The sequence below is a fragment of the Ranitomeya imitator genome, chromosome 6, assembly GCF_032444005.1.
Source record: "Ranitomeya imitator isolate aRanImi1 chromosome 6, aRanImi1.pri, whole genome shotgun sequence".
Taxonomy (NCBI): domain Eukaryota; kingdom Metazoa; phylum Chordata; class Amphibia; order Anura; family Dendrobatidae; genus Ranitomeya; species Ranitomeya imitator.
In genome coordinates this window covers 130663991-130691163 of record NC_091287.1, presented here as the reverse complement: position 1 = coordinate 130691163, position 27173 = coordinate 130663991, and the positions used below count along the sequence as shown (strand labels likewise).

At 42.0% G+C, this 27173-nt stretch overlaps 1 protein-coding gene across 1 annotated transcript in view; it reads right to left on the bottom strand.

Moving 5' to 3' along the window:
* Nucleotides 1-26311, bottom strand: part of LOC138642148 (contactin-associated protein-like 2) — a 313870-nt gene extending 287559 nt beyond the window's left edge. Inside the window, exon 1 of the mRNA XM_069730103.1 lies at nt 26144-26311. Coding sequence (XP_069586204.1) covers nt 26144-26253 — 110 coding nt within the window. The 5' untranslated portion in view covers nt 26254-26311. The remainder of the gene's footprint in view (nt 1-26143) is intronic.
* Nucleotides 26312-27173: the final 862 nt, after the last annotated feature.

Below are 27173 nucleotides of genomic sequence, written 5' to 3'. Positions count from 1 at the left end.
CAAAGCAGATGCCATAACAATGATGCACAGATATAGCATGCATCATCTTCACACTTTATGTAATCAGGAGGGGCCATTTTACAGTATGTCATTCTCTGCATTAACATTGTGTATAGACATTGACTTATCATCATGTGCCTCAATTTAAATGGCTGTGATAGATAGCTGAGCTGGCAGGAAAAAGTTCTATGAGCGCACAATGTGATTAAAAATAGATAACTGATTGTAGATCCGATTTTAACAGGGATGTGATGCAGCACTTTGACTAACATTGTTTTTTTCCTTATAAATTATTTTATTTGATTGAATTTCTTATGTGTGGATCATAACTCACTCCACCTGTTCGCCTGCTGGGCAACATTTAACATTTAATTTGTAACAGTTACCTGTAGCATCTCTCAGCAATGCAATCTGCTTCTTATTTTCTTGAAAACATTCTCATAGCCGTTAGTAAGTGTTTAAATAGAACATTTTATTTATTCCTAACTGATAATCAAAATTAGGAGTTTAAAACTTTTTATTATGGTAAATGTAACTATTATTTCTTCTCTTTTGTCTTATTCATATATCCAACAAAGAACAATATACAATAATACAATACATAAGTCCACATTACTTTAATATGGGTATTGTCAAGGATGTGTAAATATTAAGCTAATAATAAATAACTACATTGTCAGATAAGGCTTTCTTTCATCTACAACAAGAAATTATTTTGAGGGTCTGTCCTTGACCTATGCAGAACATGTGCAAGCGCAGTCATAATTTAATCAGTTCAGTATTGGGTCATTTTCATCTTTCTAGACCAGGTACATTTTCAGGATTTTTCACACATGTGCATGGTCGGACTGGGGCTCCCGGGTCCAGGTCCTTGCTGGGAACCCGAGCATGAGGGAGGCCACTGATTTCAATTGAAAGTGTGTACGAAGACTTACATTCAGTTGAAATCTATTGCAGTGCAGAAAGTCTGCACCGCAACAGTTAACATGGCTGTCGGTTGATGTCAATGCACCCTTCACAGGTGGCACATAAAAGTGACCCCAATCGGCGCGCTACCTAAAGTAGCCGGCCTCTGATAGGTTGGCGGCCATTTAAACTTGAACACATCAGATCTGAAGGGAGAGGATGATGACTATTGTTCCTTCTTTTTTGGATGAGGCATGATGAGGGATAAGGACCAGGGACACAGGACATGGGGGACACGGACCAGAGACATGGACCAGGGACATGAGGGCCACAGACCAGGGACATGGAACCAGTGACATGGGGGCCAGAGACTAGGAACAAGGGGACCATGGACCAGGGCCATGAGGGCGATTTACCAGGGATATGGGGGCCATGGACTGAGGATCATGAACTTGGGGTCGGGGGCCAAGGACATGGGACATTCGGGCCATGGACACAGGTGCCAGGGACATGGGGGCCAGGGACATGGGGGCCAGAGACATGGAACATGGGGGCCAGGGACATGGGACATGGGGGGGTCAGGGATATGGGGGCCAGGAATGCTAATGAGACTCATCAGCCAATGCCTAACTGGTGATAACGTTTACACTGCTGGTCACAGCTGATGGCTCACATGCTTTCATCTGTCATTGAAGCCAGGGGACAGGAACATGGGGGCCCAGGGACATGGGGGCCAGGCACAAGGGGCCAATAGCAAGGGACATGGGGGCCAGAGACATATAGGCCAGGGACATTGGGGCCAGAGACATATAGGCCAGAGATATGGGGGTCAGGGACATGGGACATGGGAATAGAAACATGGGGGCCAGGGACATTGGGGACGGGGTCCAGGGACATGGGGTTCAGGGATGCTGATAAGAGTTGTACTCATCAGCCGATGCCTGACTGGTGGTAACCTTTTCCCTGCTTGTTACATCTGATGGCTCACACACTGTCATCTGTGTTACTGCTTGGAAACCACAGCACTGTGACTGGTGGTAACATGTAAGGTTACCTCCGATCAAATCCAGTTTTTCCCACACTGTCACACAGATGACAGCATGGGAAACACCGGATGTTCGGGACCCCATTCATTTGAATGGGGTCTGGGTTCAAGTTCCAGTTCAGGTACCATCTGGACTTTTTTAAAAGTTTGGACTAACCCGATGGACCCGAACATCCACATGTGCACCCATCCATAGAAAGCAATCAATATTTACTAAGCATTCTTCTATTTTTTTTTCAATTAGCAATTGGATACAATCGCAAAAATGTATGTTACTCAAATTTGGACTCTGTTCCTATTGTGAAATTGACTCAAGCTTATTTCAAAGAATTGTATTCAAAGGTAAAATAATTATTAGCGTATGTGCAAAAAAAAAATTATTACAAGATCTTGTGCATATTCTATTAGAACAGCACATCATTTTACAGTTAGACCTATTTTGCGCTAAATGTTCACTAGAACATTGGCACATTATTTCCTTCCCCTGCAGAATTTGCTTCTTTAGCATCCTGTCAATATAATAATTCCTTCGGACTTAAAACTTAGAAATACAGCTACTTATATGAAGGTAATAGAAAACAAAAAGTAAAACTTGTTATATTGAAAGAGTAACTAAACTTACAATTTTTAATTCATAATTAAAAGGTTATGGCCCTTTGAAATGGCCTCCCAACCCCTGCAGTGTAATTGCTTGCCTTATTTTGTATTGACTCATTATCTGTACTCTGTGTATACTTGGAGTATGTATTTGAGATGTTGAGGATATGGCGCTTTTGGATTGGGTTCGCACCCAATCTAGGTGATGCATTCACATGATTTCCCTAGAGCACTCTCTTTCTCTCTGGCTCTTGCATTGTGTAATAAACTCTACAACTCTTGGAACAAGGAATTACCAGGGGGAGGAGATAGTGTTTATCCCACAATGAAACCCTTATGTAGGATCAATAGTGCAAACACTATCACACTGTGGGGAAATCACATTACCATAGTACTTATATCTGCCTGTTTACTGCCACATGGCAAGAGCAGTGGCATAACCGAGACATCAGAATAAACTTTTATACTATATTATCACTGTACCCAAATGATGGCATGGGTGGGAATAGGTCTTCGGCTGACCTAGAAAGTTTTTTCAGAAGCACTCCATTAATAAATTGAACATAACTTCTAGGGGTGCCCCAAGCAAAAGTACTAGAAAAAATACAAAGGAGAGTTATGAGAAAAGATTATAATAATTAAATGTATTTTGCCTTGAGAATAGACATCTAAGGGGGACATGATTACCTTGTACAAGTACAGAATTGTCCCTGTCCCATATAAAAATATAGTCAAAAGCTGTTTCATGTAAAAACCCCTAAAAAGACAATAGTACATGCCCTCAGTCTGGAGAAAAAAAGGTTCAATCTCCAGAGGAGACAAGGCTGCTTTACCATGAGGATTTTTATTCTGTGGAATAGTCTACCTCAAAAGCTGGTCACAGCAGAAACTATTGATGGTTGGAAAAAGGATAGATGCCTTTTTTAAGTAAAAAATAACAAATACTTATGGTAATGTCTAAAATTTTTGTTCTGAATGCTCGTAATGGATCAACACTCGAGATCAGTATGGGAAAATTAGCTATTTTAAGGCAAACTGATTCATGCATTATTTATTCTACCTACACCCCATTCCCTTTATCCTTTCCCATTCTTAGGTGGTAATGCATAGACAGGTGTTTTTTTTCAACCATACTAATTACAGTATGCCTGCATGTATAACTACTGTATATACTCGAGTATGAGGCAAGATTTTCAGCCCATTATTTTAGCTGAAAGTACCCCTATTGGCTTAGACTTGAGTCACTGTCCCAAGGGGTTGGCGGGGGAGGGGGAGAGGCAGGTGTCAAATCATACTCACCTGCTCCCAGGGTGTCTCTGCACGTTCCTGCTTCTCCGGCACCCGCAACTCTTCCTGTGTTCAGCGGTCATGTGGTACCGCTCATTAAAGTAATGAATATGAACGCGATTTCACTCCCATAGGGGTCATAGTCATGACTTTAATGAGCAGTACCAGTGACCACTGAACACAGGAACAAGCTGCTGGTGTCAGAGACTATCGCATTGGCAAGGCTGCTACGGAGTGCCCCGGGTGGGTGAGTATAACAGTGGAGTGTGAGCATTGCGATATTCACCTGTCACTGTTCCACCACCGCGCGTGGCTCCGTCTTCCGTGTCTTCTGGCTGTGACGTTCAGGTCAGAGGGCGCGATGACGTGTTTAGTGTGCGTGCCACCCTCTGCCTGAACAGTCACTGCAGAGAGCCAGAAGACAGAGCGAAACACGGCGGTGGAATGAGGACAGGTAAATATTGTAAGTGTCCCTGCTTGCTCAGGGCAAGAGGTGAGTATGTCATTTTTTTAAATCGCAGCAGAAGCATATGGGGCAAAGGTTTCTATGGAGCATCTTACAGGGCCATAATCAACCTTTATGCAGCATGGTATGGGGCAAATGTTTCTATGGAGCATCTTACGGGGCCATAATAAACTTTTATGCAGCATTTTATGGGGCAAATGTTTCTATGGAGCATCTTATCAGGCCATATTCAACCTTTATGCAGCATTGTATTGGGCATAATATTCTATGGAGCATCTAATGGGGCCATAATCAACCTTTATGCAGCATTGTATGGGGCATAATATTCTATAGAGCATCTTATGAGGCCATAATCAACCTTTATGCAGCATTATATGGGACAAATGTTCCTATGGAGCATCTTATGGGGCCATAATCAATCTTTAAGCAGCATTATATGGGGCAAATGTTTTTATGGAGCATCTTCAAGGGCCATAATCAACCATTATGCAGCATTATATTGGGCACACTTTCTATGGAACATCTTATGGGGACATAATCAAACTTTATGCAGAATTGTATGGGGCATAATAATCTATGGAACATTTAATGGGGCCATAATCAACCTTTATTCAGCATTATATGGGGCACACTTTCTATGGAGCATGTATGGGGCAATAATCAACCTTTATGCAGCATTGTATGGGGCACAATATTCTATGGAGCATCTTATAGGGCCATAATCAACCTTTATGCAGAATTGTATGGGGCAAATGTTTCTATGGAGCATCTTATGGGGCCATAATCAACCTTTATGCAGCATTATATGGGGCACACTTTCTATGGAGCATCTTATGGGGCCATAATCAAACTTTATGCAGCATTGTATGGGGCACATTTTCTATGAAGCATCTTATGAGGCCATAATCAACCTTTGTGCAGCATTATATGGGGCACATTATCTATGGAGCATCTAGGGAGGCCATAATCAACCTTTATGCAGCAATATATGGGGCAAATGTTTCTATGGAGCATCTTATAGGGCCATAATCAACTTTTATGCAGAATTGTATAGGGCAAATGTTTCTATGGAGCATCCTATGGGGCCATAATCAACCTTTATGCAGCATTATATGGGGCAAATGTTTCTATGGAGCAAATGTTTCTATGGAGCATCTTATGGGGTCACAATCAACCTAATTGTCGCATTATTTGGGGCACATTTTCTATGGAGCGTCTTATGGGGACATAATCAACCTTTATGCAGCATTGTATGGGGCACACTTTCTATGCAGCATCTTATGGGGCCATAATCAAACTTTATGCAGCATTACAGTATATGGGGGTACATTTTCTATGGAGCATCTTATGGGGCCATAATCAACCTTTGTGCAGCATTATATGGGGCATAATATCCTATGGAGCATCTAGTGAGTCCATAATCTACCTTTGTGCAGCAATATATGGGGCAAGTGTTTCTATGGAGCATCTTATAGGGCCATAATCAACCTTTATGCAGAATTATATGGGGCAAATATTTCTATGGAGCATCTTATGGGGCCATAATCAACCTTTATGCAACATTATATGGGGCAAATGCTTCTATGGAGCATCTTATGGGGCCATAATCATTCGTTATGCAGCATTATATCGGGCAAATGTTTCTATGGGGCATGTATGGGGCAATAATCAACCTTTATGCAGCATTGTATGAGGCACAATATTCTATGGAGCATCTTATTGGGGCATAATCAACCTTTATGCAGCATTATATGGGGCAAATGTTTCTATGGAGTGTCTTATGGGGCCATAATCAACCTTTGTGCAGCATTATATGGGCAAATGTTTCTGTGGAGCATCTTATGGGACCATAATCAACCTTTATGCAGCATTATATGGGACACATTTTCTTTGGATCATCTTATAGGGCCATAATCAACTTTTATGCAGCATTGTATGGGGCACATTTTGTATGGAGCATCTTATGGGGCCATAAACAACCATCATGCAGAATTGTATGGGGCATAATATTCTATGGAGCATCTTATGGGGCCATAATCAACCTCTATGCAGCATTATATGGGGCACACTTTTTATGGAGCATCTTATGGGGCCATAATCAAATTTTATGTAGCATTATATGGTGCACATTTTCTATGGAGCATCTTATTAGGCCGTAATCAACCTTTGGGCAGCATTATATGGGGCACATTTTCTATATAGCATCTTATGGGGCCATAATCAACCTTTGTGCAGCATAGTATGGGGCATAATATTCTATGGAACATCTACTGAGGCCATAATCAACCTCTATGCAGCAATATATGGGCAAAAGTTTTGTTCTGTCTCCGTCATACAATTTGTTCATATCTTTATTTATCTGTGATGCTTTGGCTCCCTCTAGCGGTCAGAGTTATGTTGGCAGTCCTATTTTCTGTTTCTGGTATTTTCCATGTTTGATTCTCCTCCTCCTTTGCAATGCATTATGGTAGCTCAGCCTCCATTTCCCTCCATTTTTCCTTTCACTTTCTTCGGTTTGCCTTCAAGGAAAGACGCTTCACTTCATCCCCCTTGCGATTGCATTGCCGGTATGTCTTTATGCTTTCTGTAGATATTTCTGCTCTATTTTAGCCTAGTTTAACCAGTTGTACTCCCAGTTCAGTTACTAGCTTCCTAAATGTTATGCATAATGTACCTCATGTGTAGTATGTATCTGTTCTATACCATGCACTGATTCTATGTATATCATTGTTCACAGTTTCACCGCATCAATATACCACTACGTTTAATAAAGCACAGACTCAACCACAGTCTCCTTATTGGACCCCGGTATAGCGGTTTAGCTGACTGTATAGCTACGTATGAGCCTGCCTCAGCTAGTGAGGACAGAACAGTGAAACGGCAGCAATCAAACTAGTGGGATTCAAGTCACCGGCTTCTCAGAGACTATATACAGCTACAGCAATCTCTGCACAGCCAAGCACTTTCCCAAGACACCATGTCTCACAAATCACATAGGACAAGATCTGTTACTTCCGTCTCCTCAAAGACAACATCCATCAGCAGCGCTGTCGCCATTGCCCGCGCAAATGCTGAAGCCGCCAAAATACGAGCGAGCTTTGCTGACCAAGAGATGCAACTTAAATTAGAAAAAGCACGCCTAGATGACGAAGAGAGAAGGTCGCGCTTAGAGAGAGCCAATCAAGAGAGAAGGTTGCAGTTAGAAAAAGCACGCATAGATGATGAGAGAGCCGATCAAGAGAGAAGGTTGCAGTTAGAAAAAGCACGCATAGATGATGAGAGAGCCGATCAAGAGAGAAGGTCGCAGTTAGAGAAGGCACGTGTGGATGCCGCCTTAGAAAGCCTAGCAGCAAAAAGGGAAGCTGCCGCAGCCCTCGCCGAAGCAGAATCGCTAGAAGCCGCACAAAATCCCAAGCTGCATAGCCAAAGCAGTACGTCGAGTCTGGAGTTTCCACTGCAAGACTCACCACAACGCACATCTCAGTATGTTAATGACCTTCCTGATCCAAACTATAACCCTGAACCAGTACCAAAACCAGAATACGACACCTCCAGCGAAGTGAGCGAGAGTCGTCACGAGGCTCAGGACAGAAACAAACTCGAAAATGTGAGGCAAAACAACTCTGCTAATGACTACCTTGCCCCTCATCAGGTAACCAACGTGGATCACCCTGCTGACGCACCGTACATCAGGCCGAAGCAATACGACACCGGCTGGCGCCACCATGAGGACACTTACAGGTACGAACGCACCTCACATCACTATCAGGGCGACCCATCACCAGTATACTCTGCTGACAACCGGTTCACGACAGAATTTGCCAAGTTCTTCACACGACGTGAACTGGTTGCCAAGGGACTCATGAAATTCACTGACCGAGTTGAAGGTTACAGAGCTTGGAAAGCTTCCTTCCAAAATGCCATTAGAGACTTGGGGCTACAACACAGGGAAGAGATAGACCTGTTAGTCAAATACCTGGGAGAAGAGTCAGTCAAACACGCAGTAAGGATCAGAGACATTAATATAAACCGCCCTGAGACTGGCCTCAAAGAGATCTGGAAAAGGCTGGATGAGTGTTACGGCTCAGCAGAAGTAATAGAAAGAGCCTTGTTCAAAAGAATCGATGACTTTCCTAAAATATCTAACAAAGGTCTCCAGAAACTTAGAGAGCTGAGCGACCTGCTAAAGGAAGTCCAAGTTGCCAAATACGAGGACGACCTACAGGGACTTGCATTTCTCGACACAGCCAGAGGTGTTAACCCTATAGTCCAGAAGTTGCCCTACAATCTACAGGAGAGGTGGCTCACACATGGTTCCACGTACAAATACAAACACAGCGTTCCATTCCCTCCCTTCTCCGTTTTTGTAGACTTCATACACCAACAAGCGAGAATTAGAAACGATCCCAGCTTTGACTTTGCAATACCATATGCCACACCGTCACCACCTGCAAATCCACGCAGAACATCTGTGGCAGTACACAAGACTTATGTTTCTTCTTCAGGTTCTAATTACAGGTCTGCTGGCTGCTCCCAATCAGATACAAAGGTGCAGGACCCTGACAAGCAGTGCCCACTTCATCAGAAGCCTCATACTCTCCTGAAATGCAAAGCCTTCAGAGGAAAATCTATGCCAGATCGCAGAAGCTTCCTGAAAGAAAACGGTATCTGCTACAAGTGCTGCTCGTCCACAGCTCATCTCGCCAAGGATTGCAGGGTCAGTGTAAAATGCACAGAATGTGGCACCACAGACCATAACACCGCTCTACACCCTGGCCCAGCTCCATGGAGTACACAAAACACGCCTGCTGACAGTGAGCATGGCGCGGAGGAAAGGAACACTGATACAGCTACGCCAGAGATCACTTCACAATGCACCGAGGTCTGCAAAGGGACAATAGACAGTAGGTCCTGTTCAAAAATATGCCTCGTCAAAGTATACCCGAAGGGCCATAGAGAACAAGCTGTAAGACTGTATGCTATCTTGGATGATCAAAGTTATCGATCCTTGGCTAGATCAACGTTCTTTGACCTATTCAACATCAAAGGGCCAAGCACTCCCTACTCCTTAAAGACGTGTGCAGGTACTGTGACAACAGCAGGCAGGAAAGCTACTGACTACCAGATCGAGTCTTTAGACGGACAATTCTGCCTACCACTACCTACGATCATCGAATGTAACCAGATCCCAGACAATAGATCTGAAATCCCTACACCAGATGTAGCAATCCATCACGCTCACTTAAAACGAATAGCACACCTTATACCAGAACTCGACCATCAGGCCCAGATAAATCTGCAGTTGGGGAGAGATATCCTGCAGGTTCATAAAGTGAGACGTCATATCAATGGACTCCACAATGCTCCCTATGCCCAAAGGCTAGACCTAGGATGGGTCATAATTGGCAACGTATGCTTGGGACGCATGCACGCCCCATCTTCTGTGACAAGCATGCTGACAAATACATTGGAGAAAGGACGTCCATCTCTGTTTCAACCTTGTAACAATGAGTTCCATGTCAGGGAACTGCCACACAGCATCCAACTGCCCAACCATTTAATAGACTTTACTCACGACAGCAGTATAGTGTCGGGAAGCTATGAGGATCAGTTAGGGTGCACAGTCTTCCAGAGAACTAAGCAGGACAACCAAGTGGCAATGTCGGTAGAGGACAAGTTGTTCTTAGAGGTAATGGACAAGGGACTCGTTAAAGATGAGACCAACAGCTGGGTCGCACCTCTTCCCTTCAAAACCCACAGACCATGTCTACCGAACAACAGAAATCAGGCATTACAACGTTTCTCCTCTCTCATTCGTAATCTGCAAAAGAAACCAGAGATGAAAGATCACTTTTTCTCCTTCATGTCAAAGATTTTTGAAAACCGTCATGCAGAACTAGCTCCCACTCTCAAAGACTCTGAAGAATGCTGGTTCCTACCCATGTTCGGAGTACACCACCCTAAGAAACCAGGCCAGATCAGAGTTGTGTTTGATTCCAGTGCTAAATTTAATGATGTCTCCCTGAATGACGTTCTGCTGACAGGACCAGACCTCAATAACAAACTACTGGGTGTACTTATGCGCTTCCGTAAGGATTCCATTGCCTTCATCGCTGACATCCAGCAAATGTTCCATTGTTTCCTTGTGAGAGAGAGAGACAGGAACTTCCTAAGATTCTTCTGGTACAGAGACAATGATCCTACTAAAGAAGTCACAGAAAATCGCATGAGAGTGCACATCTTTGGCAACAGTCCTTCACCTGCAGTCGCCATTTACGGACTCAAAAGGTCGGCTCAGGAAGGAGAAGCAGAATACGGAGCAGATGTCAGACAATTCATAGAAAAGGACTTTTATGTCGACGACTGACTAAAAGCCATGCCTTCAAATGAGACTGCCATCAGTCTTCTTAGGAGAGCTCAGGACATGCTTGTCTGCTCGAACCTTAGGCTTCATAAAATAGCCTCTAACAGCCAAGAACTCATGGAAGCGTTCCCTTCTCAGGACCTATGTAATGGTCTCAGAGACCTGGACCTGGGGTCAGGCCCCGCACCAATGCAACGCAGCCTCGGGCTTCTCTGGAATCTACAATCAGACACTTTCACCTTTCAGGTCAGCCAGGAAGAAAGGCCTTTCACACGTAGAGGCGTCCTGTCTACCATCAACAGTCTGTACGACCCCTTGGGTTTCACAGCTCCTGTTACTGTACAAGGCAAGGCCCTACTAAGAGACTTAACTAGGGAAACATCTGACTGGGATGCACCTCTGCCACCTGATAAGAGGATCCAGTGGGAAGAGTGGAAGAACTCATTAGCGGCACTCTCCAACTTGCATATGCCAAGACCATACACCCCTGTGCCATCTACTGAGAAACAGAGACAAAGACTGTACGTATTTGCAGATGCTTCTGTCAAAGCAATTGCCGCTGTTGCCTACCTCAAAACTGTAGACTCCAAATGTCAGTGCCACATTGGTTTCGTCATGGGAAAGGCCAAACTCGCACCACAACCAGAGCACACTATACCCAGGTTAGAGCTTTGTGCCGCAGTCTTAGCCGTTGAGTTAGCGGAGTTCATCGCATCCGAAATGGATATCGACCTGACACAGGCCAAGTTCTACTCAGACAGCAAAGTAGTCCTGGGATATATCCACAACGAAACCAGGCGATTCTACGTTTATGTCAATAACAGAGTGCTACGAATCAGGAGATCAGTTCACCCACAGCAGTGGCATTACATACCCACAGACCAGAATCCCGCGGATCATGCAACTAGAGCAGTTGACGCAAGTCGACTAGGAAGCACAACGTGGCTCTCTGGACCAAAACTATTGTACATTGAGGAATGTTTTCCAGACACCTTTGAACTAGTAGGAGAGGACTCAGATGCTGAAATCCGCCCTCAGGTGTCTACACTACATACAATGACCTCTGTTATCCAGCTTGGATCTTGCAGGTTCGACAGATTCTCAAGTTGGAAGCTGGTTAGCTCGCTCATTCATGGCTACCAGAACTTGTGGCACAGAAAAATGTAAAGGTTGGCATCTTTCTAAAAATACCTACGTTACCTCCGACTTAGAGTTCTCTAGAAATCATATCATCCTCACTGTTCAAAGAGAAACCTACTTTGCAGAAATCCAATGTCTTATTAATAGTGTTGAGCATTCCGATACCGCAAGTATCGGGTATCGGCCGATACTTGCGGTATCGGAATTCCGATACCGAGATCCGATACTTTTGTAGTATCGGGTATCGGTATCGGATACATAGAGATGTGTAAAATAAAGAATTAAAATAAAAAATATTGATATATTTACCTCTCCGGCGGCCCCTGGACTCAGCGCGGGTAACCGGCAGGCTTCGTTGTTCAAAATCAGCGCTTTTAGGACCTGAGAATCACGTCCCGGCTTCTGATTGGTCGCGGGCCGCCCATGTGACCGCCATGCGACCAATCACAAGCCGCGAAGTCACCGCAAGCTATTAGCGCGCTCATTTTTGAAAAATGAGCGCGTTAATGACTTTAAAAGACGTAGCGGCTTGTGATTGGTCGCGGCCACGCGACCAATTACAAGCCGCGACGTCACCGCAAGCTATTAACGCGCTCATTTTTAAAAATGAGCGCGTTAATGGCTTTCAAAGACGTAGCGGCTTGTGATTGGTCGCGTGGCCGCAACCAATCACAAGCCGCTACGTCTTTGAAAGTCATTAACGCGCTCATTTTTAAAAATGAGCGCGTTAATAGCTTGCGGTGACGTCGCGGCTTGTGATTGGTCGCGGCCACGCGACCAATCACAAGCCGCTACGTCTTTGAAAGCCATTAACGCGCTCATTTTTAAAAATGAGCGCGTTAATAGCTTGCGGTGACGTCGCGGCTTGTGATTGGTCGCGGCCACGCGACCAATCACAAGCCGCTACGTCTTTGAAAGCCATTAACGCGCTCATTTTTAAAAATGAGCGCGTTAATAGCTTGCGGTGACGTCGCGGCTTGTGATTGGTCGCGGCCACGCGACCAATCACAAGCCGCTACGTCTTTGAAAGTCATTAACGCGCTCATTTTTCAAAAATGAGCGCGCTAATAGCTTGCGGTGATGTCGCGGCTTGTGATTGGTCGCGTGGCGGTCACATGGGCGGCCCGCGACCAATCAGAAGCCGGGACGTGATTCTCAGGTCCTAAAAGCGCTGATTTTGAACAAAGAAGCCTGCCGGTTACCCGCGCTGAGTTCAGGGGCCGCCGGAGAGGTAAATATATCAATATTTTTTATTTTAATTCTTTATTTTACACATCCCTATGGATCCCAGGGCCTGAAGGAGAGTTTCCTCTCCTTCAGACCCTGGGAACCATGAGAATACCTTCCGATACTTGATGTCCCATTGACTTGTATTGGTATCGGATATCGGTATCGGCGATATCCGATATTTTTCGGGTATCGGCCGATACTATCCGATACCGATACTTTCAAGTATCGGACGGTATCGCTCAACACTACTTATTAGTAAAGCTCCAGTACCAGTGAGCAGTGTATTGAGAAAACTCGACCCATTCATCGACAACAGCAGCCTACTGAGAGTAGGAGGCCGACTCAAAGAAGCTGAGATGGAGTTTGTGGAGAAATTCCCTCTTATACTTCCCGGAAAATGTCATGTTGCCTACCTAATCGTACAACATTACCACAATCTGGACAAGCGCCAATGGAGACAGGTACAAAGTCTTGCAAATACTTTCTGGGACAGGTGGCGCAAACAATATTTGTCTACCCTGCAGCCACATACGAAGTGCCAATCTACTAAACCTAATCTGAACATAGGTGACCTTGTTCTTGTGAAAGACTGTCAGATTCATCGGAACCAGTGGCCACTTGGTCTAGTTACCGCAATGTTCCCGAGCAAAGACGGCAACGTCCGCAAAGTTGAGCTAAGGATGACCAAAGGGAATGAACCTAAGACATTTTCCAGACCGGTATCTGAACTGGTCCTATTGTTGCCTTCAGAGGAAAAGAGTAGTGACATCCGTTGATGTCAGACGGGGAGTGTTCTGTCTCCGTCATACAATTTGTTCATATCTTTATTTATCTGTGATGCTTTGGCTCCCTCTAGCGGTCAGAGTTATGTTGGCAGTCCTATTTTCTGTTTCTGGTATTTTCCATGTTTGATTCTCCTCCTCCTTTGCAATGCATTATGGTAGCTCAGCCTCCATTTCCCTCCATTTTTCCTTACACTTTCTTCGGTTTGCCTTCAAGGAAAGACGCTTCACTTCATCCCCCTTGCGATTGCATTGCCGGTATGTCTTTATGCTTTCTGTAGATATTTCTGCTCTATTTTAGCCTAGTTTAACCAGTTGTACTCCCAGTTCAGTTACTAGCTTCCTAAATGTTATGCATAATGTACCTCATGTGTAGTATGTATCTGTTCTATACCATGCACTGATTCTATGTATATCATTGTTCACAGTTTCACCGCATCAATATACCACTACGTTTAATAAAGCACAGACTCAACCACAGTCTCCTTATTGGACCCCGGTATAGCGGTTTAGCTGACTGTATAGCTACGTATGAGCCTGCCTCAGCTAGTGAGGACAGAACATGTTTCTTTGGAGCATCTTATGGCGCCATAATCAACCTTTATGCAGAATTGTATGGGGCAAATGTTTGTATGGAGCATCTTATGGGGCCATAATCAAATCAACCTTTATGCAGCATTATATGGGGCAAATGATTCTATGGAGCATCTTATGGGGCCATAATCAACCTTTATGCAGAATTGTATGGGGAAAATGTTTGTATGGAGCATCTTATGGGGCCATAATCAAATCAACCTTTATGCAGCATTATATGAGGCAAATGATTCTATGGAGCATCTTATGGGGCCATAATCAACCTTTATGCAGCATTTTATGGGGCAAATGATTCTATGGAGCATCTTATGGGGCCATAATCAACCTTTATGCAGCATTATATGGGGCACATTTTCTATGGAGCATCTTTTGGGGCCATAAACAACCTTTATGAAGAATTGTATGGGGCATAATATTCTATGGAGCATCTAATGACGCCATAATCAACCTTTATGCAGCATTATATGGGGCACATTTTCTACGGAGCATCTTATGGAGCCATAATCAACCTTTGTGCAGCATTGTAGGGGGCATGATATTCTATGGAACATCTAATGAGGCCATAATCAACCTTTATGCAGCATTATATGGGGCAAATGTTTCTATGGAGCATCTTATGGGGCCATAATCAACCTTTATGCAGCATTATATGGGGCACATTTTCTATGGAGCATGTTATGGGGCCAAAATCATCCTTTATGCAGCAGTATATGGGGCAAATGTTTCTATGGAACATCTAATGGGGCCTTAGTCAACCTTTATGCAGCATTATATGGGGCACATTTTCTATGGAGCATCTTATGGGGCCATAATTAACCTTGTGCAGCATTACATGTCACACATTTTCTATGGAGCATCTTACGGGGCCATAATCAACCTTTATGCAGCATTGTATGGGGCATAATATTCTATGGAATATCTTATGGGGCCATAATCAACCTTTATGCAGCAGTATATGGGGCAAATGTTTCTATGGAGCATCTAATGGGGCCTTAATCAACCTTTGTGCAGCATTATATGGGGCAAATGTTTTTATTGAGCATCTTATGGGGTCATAATCAACCTTTATGCAGCATTGTATGTGGCAAATGTTTCTATGGAGGATCTTATAGGGCCATAATCAACCTTTACGCAGCATTACATGGGGCACATTTTCTATGGAGCATCTTTTGTGGCCATAAACAACCTTTTTGAGGAATTGTATGGGGCATAATATTCTATGGAGCATCTAATGACGTCATAATCAACCTTTATGCAGCATTATATGGGGCACATTTTCTATGGAGTATCTTAAGTGGCCATAATCAACCTTTATGCAGCATTGTATGGGGCATTATATTCTTTGGAGCATCTTATGGGGCCATAATCAACCTTTATGCAGCATTATATTGGGCAAATGTTTCTATGGCGTATCCTATGGGGCCATAATCAACCTTTATGCAGCATTATATGGGGCAAATGTTTTTATTGAGCATCTTATGGGGTCATAATCAACCTTTATGCAGCAGTATATGGGGCAAATGTTTCTATGGAGCATCTAATAGGGCCTTAGTCAACCTTTATGCAGCATTATATGGAGCACATTTTCTATGAAGCATCTTATGGGGCCATAATCAACCATTATGCAGCATTGTATTGGCATAATATTCTATGGAGCATCTTATGGGGCATAATTAACCTTGTGCAGCATTACATGTCGCATATTTTCTATGGAGCATCTTATGGGGCCTTAACCCCTCTTTGACCTTAGACATACTATCCTGTCGAGGTGCCCTGGGCCTATCTGACCCTCGACGGGATAGTAGCCGGCCGATCGCGGCCGGGTGTCAGCTGCCTATCGCAGCTGACATCCGGCGCTATGTGCCAGGAGCGGTCACGGACCACCCCCGGCACACCGCTATCAAACATGATCGCGGTGTGCCAGCAGTATAGGGAAGCGTCGCGCAGGGAGGGGGCTCCCTGCGGGCTTCTCTGAGACCCCCGCAGCAACACGATGTGATCGCGTTGCTGCGAGGGTCTCCTTACCTCCCTCCCTGTAGCAGGCCCAGATCCAAAATGGCCACGGCATCCGGGTCCTGCAGGGAGGGAGGTGGCTTACCAAGTGCCTGCTTAGAGCAGGCGCTTGGTAAGCCTGCAGTGCTCTAAGTCAGATCACTGATCTGACAGAGTGCTGTGCAAACTATCAGATCAGTGATCTGTGATGTCCCCTACTGGGACAAAGTAAAAAAGTAAAAAAAAAAATTTCCACATGTGTAAAAAAAAAAAAAATCCTAACTAATGAAAAATATATATATATATTATTCCCATAAATACATTTCTTTATCTAAATAAAAAACAAACAAACAATAAAAGTATAAATATTTAGTATTGCCGTGTCCGTAACGACCCAACCTATAAAACTGGCCCACTAGTTAACCCCTTCAGTAAACATCGTAAGAAAAAAAAAAACGAGACAAAAAAAAACGCTTTATTATCATACCGTCGAACAAAAAGTGGAATAACACATGATCAAAAAGACAGATATAAATAACCATGGTACCGCTGAAAACGTCATCTTATCTCGCAAAAAACGAGCTGCCATACAGCATCATCAGCGAAAAAGTAAAAAAGTTATAGTCCTCAGAATAAAGCGATGCAAAAATAATTATTTTTTTCTATAAAATAGGTTTTATCGTATAAAAGCGCCATAACATAAAAAAAATACTGTAAATGAGGTATCGCTGTAATCGTACTTACCCGAAGAATAAAACTGCTTTATCAATTTTACCAAACGCAGAACGGTATAAACGCCTCCCCCAAAAGAATTTCATGAATAGCTGGTTTTTGGTCATTCTGCCTCACAAAAATCAGAATAAAAAGCAATCAAAAAATGTCACGTGCCCGAAAATGTTACTAATAAAAACGTTAACTCGTCCCGCAAAAAACAAGACCTCACATGACTCTGTGGACTCAAATATGGAAAAATTATAGCTCTCAAAATGTGGTAACGCAAAAAATATTTTTGCAATAAAAAGCGTCTTTCAGTGTGTGACGGCTGCCAATCAAAAAAATCTGCTCAATAACCCGCTATAACAGTAAATCAAACGCCCTTTCATCACCCCCTTAGTTAGGGAAAAATAAAAAAAATTGAAAAAATGTATTTATTTCCATTTTCCCATTAGGGTTAGGGCTAGGGTTAGGGCTAGGGTTAGGGTTAGGGCTAGGGTTAGGGTTAGGGCTAGGGCTAGGGTTAGGGTTAGGGCTAGGGTTAGGGTTAGGGTTAGGGCTAGGGTTAGGGCTAGGGTTAAGGCTACAATTAGGGTTGGGGCTAAAGTAAGGGTTAGGGTTTGGATTACATTTACGGTTGGGATGAAATAGGGTTGGGATTAGGGTTAGGGGTGTGTCTGGGTTAGAGGTGTGGTTAGGGTTACCGTTGGGATTAGGGTTAGGGGTGTGTTTGCATTAGGGTTTCAGTTATAATTGGGGGGTTTCCACTGTTTAGGCACATCAGAGCCTCTCCAAATGCGTCATGGCATCCGATCTCAATTCCAGCCAATTCTACGTTGAAAATGTAAAACAGTGCTCCTTTCTTTCAGAGCTCTCCCATTTGCCCAAACAGGGGTTTACCCCAACATATGGGGTATCAGCGTACTTAGGACAAATTGGACAACAACATTTAGGGTCCAATTTCTCCTGTTACCCTTGGAAAAATACAAAACTGCGGGCTAAAAAAATAATTTTGGGGGGATTTTTTTTTATTTTTATTTTCACGGCTCTGCGTTATAAACTGTAGTGAAACACTTGGGGGTTCAAAGTTCTCACAACACATCTAGATAAGTTCCTTGAGGGGTCTAGTTTCCAATATAGGGTCACTTGTGGAGGGTTTCTACTGTTTAGGTACATTAGGGGCTCTGCAAACGCAATGTGACGCCTGTAGACCAATCCATCTAAGTCTGCATTCCAAATGATGCTCCTTCTCTTCCGAGCTCTGCCATGCGCTCAAACAGTGGTTCCCCCCACATATCGGGTATCAGCGTACTCAGGACAAATTGTACAACAACTTTTGGGATCCAATTTTTCCTGTTACCCTCGGGAAAATACAAAACTGGGGGCTAAAAAATAATTTTTGTGGGAAAAAAATGTTGTTTTATTTTTATGGCTCTGCATTATAAACTTCTGTGAAGCCCTTGGTGAGTCAAAGTGCTCAACACACATCCAGATAAGTTCCTTAGGGGGTCTACTTTCCAAAATGGTGTCACTTGTGGGGGGTTTCAATGTTTAGGCACATCAGTGGCTCTCCAAACACAACATGGCGTCCCATTCAAATTCCTGTCAATTTTGCGTTGAAAAGTCAAACGGCGCTCCTTCACTTCCGAGCTCTCTCATGCGCCCAAACAGTGGTTTACTGCCACATATGGGGTATCAGCGTACTCAGGACAAATTGTACAACAACGTTTATAGTCCAATTTTTTCTCTTACCCTTGGGAAAATAAAAAATTGGGGGCAAAAAGATAATTTTTGTGAAAAAATATGATTTTTTATTTTTACAATTCTGCATTAAAAACTTCTGTGAAGCACTTAGTGGGTCAAAGTGCTCACCACACCTCTAGATAAGTTCCTTAGGGGGTCTACTTTCCAAAATGGTGTCACTTGTGGGGGGTTTCAATGTTTAGGCACATCAGTGGCTCTCCAAACGCAACATGGCGTCCCATCTCAATTCCTGTCAATTTTGCATTGAAAAGTCAAATTGCCCTCCTTCGCTTTCGAGCTCTGTTATGTGCCCAATCAGTGGTTTATCCCCACATATGGGGTATCGGCGCACTCAGGACAAATTGTACAACAACTTTTTGGGTCCATTTTCTCCTGTTACCCTTGGTAAAATAAAACAAATTGGAGCTGAAATAAATTTTTTGTGAAAAAAAGTTAAATGTTCATTTTTTTTTAAACATTCCAAAAATTCCTGTGAAACACCTGAAGGGTTAATAAACTTCTTGAATGTGGTTTTGAACACCTTGAGGGGTGCAGTTTTTAGAATGGTGTCACACTTGGGTATTTTCTATCATATAGACCCCTCAAAATGACTTCAAATGAGATGTGGTCCCTAAAAAAAAATGGTGTTGTAAAAATTAGAAATTGCTGGTCAAATTTTAACCCTTATAACTCCCTAACAAAAAAAAATTTTGGTTCCAAAATTGTGCTGATGTAAAGTAGACATGTGGGAAATGTTACTTATTAAGTATTCTGTGTGCATATCTCTGTAATTTAATTGCATAAAAATTCAAATTTGGGGCCATAATCAACTTTTATGTAGCATTGCATGGGCATAATATTCTATGGAATATCTTATGGGGCCATAATCAACCTTTATGTAGCAGTATATGGGACAAATGTTTCTATGGAGCATCTAATGGTGCCTTAATCAACCTTTATGCAGCATTATATTGTGCACATTTTCTATCGAGCATCTTAAGGGACCATAATCAACCTTTATGCAGCATTGTATGGGGCATTATATTCTTTGGAGCATCTTATGGGGCCATAATCAACCTTTATGCAGCATTATATGGGGCAAATGTTTCGATGGCGCATCCTATGGGGCCATAATCAACCTTTATGCAACATTATATGGGGCACATTTTCTATGGAACATTTTATGGGGCCATAATCAACCTTTATGCAGCATTGTATGGGGCATAATATTCTATTGAACTTCTTATGGGGCCATAATCAACCTTTATGCAGCATTATATGGGGTACACTTTCTATGGAGCATCTTATGGAGCAATTATTAACATTTCTGCAGCAATATATGGGGCACATTTCTGATGGAGTATCTAATGAGGCCATAATCAACCTTTGTGCAGCATTATATGGGCAAATGTTTCTATGGAGCATCTTATGGGGCCATAATCAACCTTTATGCAGCATTATATGGGGCAAATGTTTCTATGAAGCATCTTATGGGGCCATAATCAACCTTTATGCAGCATTATATGGCGCATATTTTCTATGGAGCATCTTATGGGGCCATAATCAACCTTTATGCAGAATTGCATGGGGTATAATATTCTATTGAGCTTCTTATGGGGCCATAATCAACCTTTATGCAGCATTATAAGGGGTACACTTTCTATGGATCATCTTATGGGGCAATTATCAACATTTATGCAGCATTATATGGGGCACATTTTCGATGGAGTATCTTATGAGGCCATAATCAACCTTTGTGCAGCATTATATGGGGCACATTTTCTATGGAGCATCTTATGGGGCCATAATCAACCTTTGTGTAGCATTGTATGGGGCATAATATTCTATATAGCATCTAATGAGGCCATAATCAACCTTTGTGCAGCATTATATGGGCAAATGTTTCTATGAAGCATCTTATGGGGCCATAATTAACCTTGTGCAGCATTACATGTCGTACATTTTCTATGGAGCATCTTATGGGGCCATAATCAACCTTTATGCAGCATTATATGGGGCAAATGTTTCTATGAAGCTTCTAAAGGGGCCATAATCAACCTTTATGCAGCATTATATGGCGCACATTTTCTATGGAGCATTTTATGGGGCCATAATCAACCTTTATGCAGAATTGCATGGGGCATAATATTCTATTGAACTTCTTATGGGGCCATAATCAACCTTTATGCAGCATTATATGGGGTACACTTTCTCTGGAGCATCTTATGGGGCAATTATCAACATTTATGCAGCAATATATGGGGCACATTTTTGATGGAGTATCTTATGAGGCCATAATCAACCTTTGTGCAGCATTATAAGGGCAAATGTTTCTATGGAGCATCTTATGGGGCCATAATCAACCTTTATGCAGCATTATATGGGGCAAATGTTTCTATGAAGCATCTTATGGGGCCATAATCAACCTTTATGCAGCATTATATGGCGCACATTTTCTATGGAGCATCTTATGGGGCCATAATCAACCTTTATGCAGAATTGCATGGGGTATAATATTCTATTGAGCTTCTTATGGGGCCATAATCAACCTTTATGCAGCATTATAAGGGGTACACTTTCTATGAATCATCTTATGGGGCAATTATCAACATTTATGCAGCATTATATGGGGCACATTTTCGATGGAGTATCTTATGAGGCCATAATCAACCTTTGTGCAGCATTATATGGGGCACATTTTCTATGGAGCATCTTATGGGGCCATAATCAACCTTTGTGTAGCATTGTATGGGGCATAATATTCTATATAGCATCTAATGAGGCCATAATCAACCTTTATGCAGCATTATATGGGGCAAATGTTTCTATGGAGCATCTTATGGGGCCATATTCAACCTTTATCCTGCTTTATATGGGGCAAATGTTTTTATGGAGCATCTTATGGGGCCATAATCAACCTTTATGTAGCATTATATGGCGCACATTTTCTATGCAGCATCATATGGGGCCATAATCAACCTTTATGCAGCATTGTATGGGGCATAATATTCTATGGCGTATCTTATGAGGCCATAATCAACCTTTATGCAGCATTATATGGGGCTAATTTTGCTATGGAGCATCTTATGGGGCCATAATCAACCTTTGTGAAGCATTATATGGGACACATTTTCTGTGGAGCATCTTATGGGGCCATAATCAACCTTTATGCAGAATTATATGGGGCAAATATTTCTATGGAGCATCTTATGAGGCCATAATCATCCTTTGAGCAGCATTATATGGGGCTTATTTTTGTATGAAGCATCTTATGGGGCCCATCATAAACGTTATGGAGCATTATACGGGGCATATTTTATTATGGAGCATCTGATGGGGCCCGTCATGAACTTTATGGAGCATTATATGGGGCTCTTGATTCAATATGGATATTCAAAAACACCTAACCTACTGATGTCTAAATTAATTTTACTTTTATTGGTATATTTTTTATTTTTGAAATTTACCAGCAGCTGCTGCATTTCCCACCCCAGGCTTATGCTCGAGTCATTAAGTTTTCCTATTTTTTTGTGGCAAAATTAGGGGTCTCGGTTTATCCTCGGATCGGCTTACACAGGAGTATATACGGTATGTATTTACTACCCTGACTAATTTAAACCATTTCAGTCACATTGTGTGGTTATTTCCAGTCTTTACTGACTGGGGATATTAAAGAAAAAATTTGCAATAAAAAACGACACATAAAATATTTCAATTAGCATTGTTAATTCATAATTTATATGGGAAAACAGTGTTTTGACCATGTAAAAACTCACATTATTTTAAAAGGGTTGTATGAAGATGAATCTCCAGACTCAAGCCTTCCTAGTTCTGGATATTCTGCTTTTTCCTCCTGAAGATTGGCAGCATACACCAGTGGCATGGTCATGCCACTGGTCTGAACTCTGATCTTTCCGATCTTGCCAGCAGAGACCGCGTTACCTGTATAGTATGTGGGAAGGGCAGAACCACTAAGGCTGGTCATATCTGGCAATCTGTCAGCTGCTTCAGAGCCTCACAAACAAGCTGTAAAGTAGGTAACTGGCAATACTGGAATATCTGGGTGGCCAGAAACCTAGACAACAAGCTTTATACTATAAATTTAAAAATCCCCCCCCCGCACTTGAGAAAGGAGAGGATTTTTAACAATTGTTGAATTGCAAAGGTGCTTTTATTGTTCAAGCACGTTTCAATTTTACCCATTTATGAACTTGAGGCAACCCCTTTAAAATATAAAACTACAGTTGCTTTGCTGTGAAACTAAAACATTTGGCAGTGTTTGCCAATACTTGTGGTGCTGCATACATTTGCCTATACAATACAATATTCACAAATATTAGTCATTCAACTCAAGGCTACATTTACGAGCCATACCCTGGTAATGGTATCTAAATATAAATCCTATCTTAGCACAACAAGTAATTTAGCTTTTGTTGCTATTTATCAGTTAAGTCATACGGTAGCACATTTGAAAGTCTATTTTAGGTGTGTGGAAAAATTTGCACAAATATGAGTTAAACATTCTAGTGAAGGTGAGCAAACAGCAACAGTGAGAATAACAACCATGTCCTTGTGATCTCACTTCTGCTGAAGTGCTAAAATGAGAAAAGCTTAATGCTCTCAAGTTCTGCTGTAACATAAATTTAGATTTCAGTCTTCGCAGTCATTTTCATTTTACTACCTTGAGAGTGTTTTAATAACATTCTGACAATAAAATAATTTTAATTCCCTATGCAAAGTTCTACAATCATTAATGAACAAGTATTTCTAAATGGCTAGGTGACTAAACTTTAGATTTTCAACTTCCTCTTACAATCCCTAAAGCAACGAATGTGATTTTCAGCACCTTTTTAAGAACAGAACAATGCTATTATCTTGGTACCTTGCAGCCAACATTCAACCATGTTACCTTACAATTTATTGTGTAATGAACATATCTTCTTTTAGCCCAAAATACGCAATAGGCTCTGACTGTCACACCTTAACGGCGATAAAGGGCCAGGACGGCGTACTGGGACCCGCACCTGTCCCTGCCACTATAATGGGGCCCTGGCTATCCCTTATCTCAGGGGTACCCATAATGGTTAGGAGGCCTGAGCCGCCAGCGTATCCCTGTCTCCTGTGCAGGCCCTATGAGTGGCCCCCTTTCCCCCCAGGGGAGGTGGACTGCACCAGTGTATAAATACGGCAATTAAACAGGGTATACAGACAAGGTAACTAAAAGTCTCAAACTCACCAAATGCTCACACAACCACAGAGGAAACACAGAGAAGGGAAGAGAAGGAAAAAACTAGGAAGGGAAACAGGTATAACATGCAACCAAAACTGCAGACTCCAATCTCTGTAAATAAACCTCGAAGCTCCTAATACCACGCTCCTTCTCACTCCAAGACAGGCAGCAGAACTGATCACTGACAACAGTTGTAGACAAAGCTGAGTCTATATAGGAGCGGAGATTACCAAAACTAAATCAGCTGAGAGACATAGCTCTCATTAACTTCAGTAACAAGGTTTAACTCCTGCCCTTCTGGCACAAGACAGCCAGGTCAGAATTCAGGAGAAGAGCTTCTGTTCATCGTGCGTGTACGAGGCCCAGAGCGCTGCAGTTCTCTGGAACCTCTCTGTCGCGGTAGCCCCAAGACACTGACCTCCGTTAGGCTAAATTGGATATATTCAGGAAACATTAAAACATATTTTGAATATCCTACTGAATAATATCAGCAGTTCAGCAGAAAAAATACTGGATAGAGGGTATACCTCCAGATTTCTATCAGAAATTTAACAGGAAATCTAGTTTTCGTAAGTTTTGTTTCTAGACCTGGATTTTGATAAAATTGTGCGTTGGTAGTTGGATCTACCATTCCTTTTTCATCCTGTGCTGGATGAACATAATTCTTAAGATATATCTGTAAACAATTGCACTACCCTGGTTTGGCATCCACTTCAGTTCTTTGTGGTAGTGCGAACTTTCCAACACTTGAATGTCATCATCCTGGGCTTTTCTTGCTATTCATAGGCCTCCACGACAGCATGACATTACAGTTGAACACACTTCATGATGCCACAGGGGCCTACTAATTCCTAGAGGTACCCAGATTGCTGGCATTCGAATACTGGCAAAGAAAGTTTGTATTGGTTGTGTGATTTTTTTGACTCATCTGTAGAAACCAGTTTTCATGATACAAACACCATACAGTATTCTCTCCTTAACAACACGTCATCCATTTTCTGCATGGATTGATAAGAATGTATGAAGCTGGTTCAGAATCTGAGCATGCTTGATTGTTAGATGATGCCGGATGTGTTACATAGCTAGAATTTGCCTTTAACTACAGCAGCCAGAGCTTGCTTCAGTGGCCACAGTCAACCTCTGAAAAGCAGCATTTCAATGGAAATTTTGATGTCCCACACCAGCTTCCATAAGTCCCAACTTTCCATTTGCATGGACCTGTGGGTAATGTTGGCAGCCAATGGCCTGCCGAAGGCTCCCTTAACTATCATCTTGGGCAAAGTGTCACCAAGTTGACTTTTTATTTTTTCTGGACAACTTACCAAAACATCACGGATAGACAATATTTTTTATGGACACATTGGAAAAGCACAATAAATGAATATGATTATAAGTGAGACATGCCTACAGCCCATAATTCACATAAAAAGACATCAGCTGCATTCATAAACTGTTAAATGATGAGAATTACATTCAAAATAATATGCATAAGCTTCTTCAGCTTCAAAAAAATCACGGACGACTTAAATTTTTTTTACAGACAGGGTAAAAAAGTGCCATATTTTTCCGGACTGTCCTGGAATTTTCAGATGGTTGGCAACCCTGCTTGGTTCTTCTATGAAGCTCAGCTACAGGCTTAGCTCTATAGTGAAACAGTGATTTAGCTATATAGTGAAATACGGTGGTATTGCAATATAAAGAATAAGTATTCAAACAGTTGGAGGTTCAAGTCTTCTAGGGAAACTAAAAAATTAAATGAAAAAAATATAATAATTTGAATCACTTGTAACCCCCATAAACAATAAAGAAATTGAATAAAATGAAATATAAAATAAGTATAGTTGGTGTTATTGTGTCTGAGACAGTCCAATTAAACAAAAATTAAATAATTTAAACTATATTTTAAAAGCAAAAAAATTAAAAAATAAATGATAGAACTGCCACTTTTTGGGCGCAAAATTTGAAAACTGGATGGAAAAAAAAATAGTTGGGTTTCTGAAAATTGTGGCACAAATCGATGCATATAGTTTAGGCTGATTTGTTGTTCTCTTACCTGTCTATGATGGCACACATGTCAATACTGATGTTTGCAAAGCTCCCTTGCTTCCCTTGTTCTACTGCATGAAGGTCAACCAGCTGGTTGTCTACGTGGAGAAGCTGCATGCACCCTTGAAAGGAATTCTCATACACAGGATGAAAAGAGTTGTTTGATTTGGAGAAGAAACCTGAGAGCATAAAAGTGGGAAGCAATTAGAAACAATATTTCATGCAGATGACAGTAATATCTTAAACAGCTTACTGAACCATGTTACATGTTAGTCCAGTTATATAAGCAACTACAACATTAATTAAAAAGTTCCTTGTATTTCTCTTCATTAGAGTAAATACATGCTAATCACAGCTGACAATGTGGAGGAAAATCAGCCGTCTGTTACCAGCCAAATAGTTTGAAAATGATAAAAAGTAGATGCATTGTATACTTTTCATCAGGAAAGTAATAAAAAGGCTCAGTACATGTCAGAAAATCTAAAAAAAAACCAGTAAAAAGGTCAAGATCAGATCAACACATAGAGAAAAATCAATATGTTATCCCAGTGTTTACAATATATAGATCTCAATTCATCAAGACCAGTAATTTTCTCGCTGATCTTGATGAGGGGGTGTAATGGAGTCAGACGCTCCCAATTTATGAAAAAGGTACACACCTCTTCATGAATCACGAGCATCTGACAAACTGAGAGCACCTCGCATGTATTACACCAGAAATCTTACTCCAGTTCATGGCTCGAGTAAGATTTCTGAATTAGATGAGCTGTAGCATCATGCACTTGCTGTGCCCCCTTATCACCCCAGCTCTGCCCAGTTTGGTGTGAAAACATCAAAAGTCACAAAATTTTTGCACAACAACAAGTTTTGCAAAAATGTTGTGACTTTTCAAAAAAGTTTAAGCCGTAATGCTGGCAAAAGTGCTTCGATTACTTGGAGAAATAAATTTAAATTCCAGGCAAGAACACACAATTGCACTTAGTGTATCTATTTTATTATCTACTTCATTTTGCCTGATACGAAGGCCAAAGGCATTG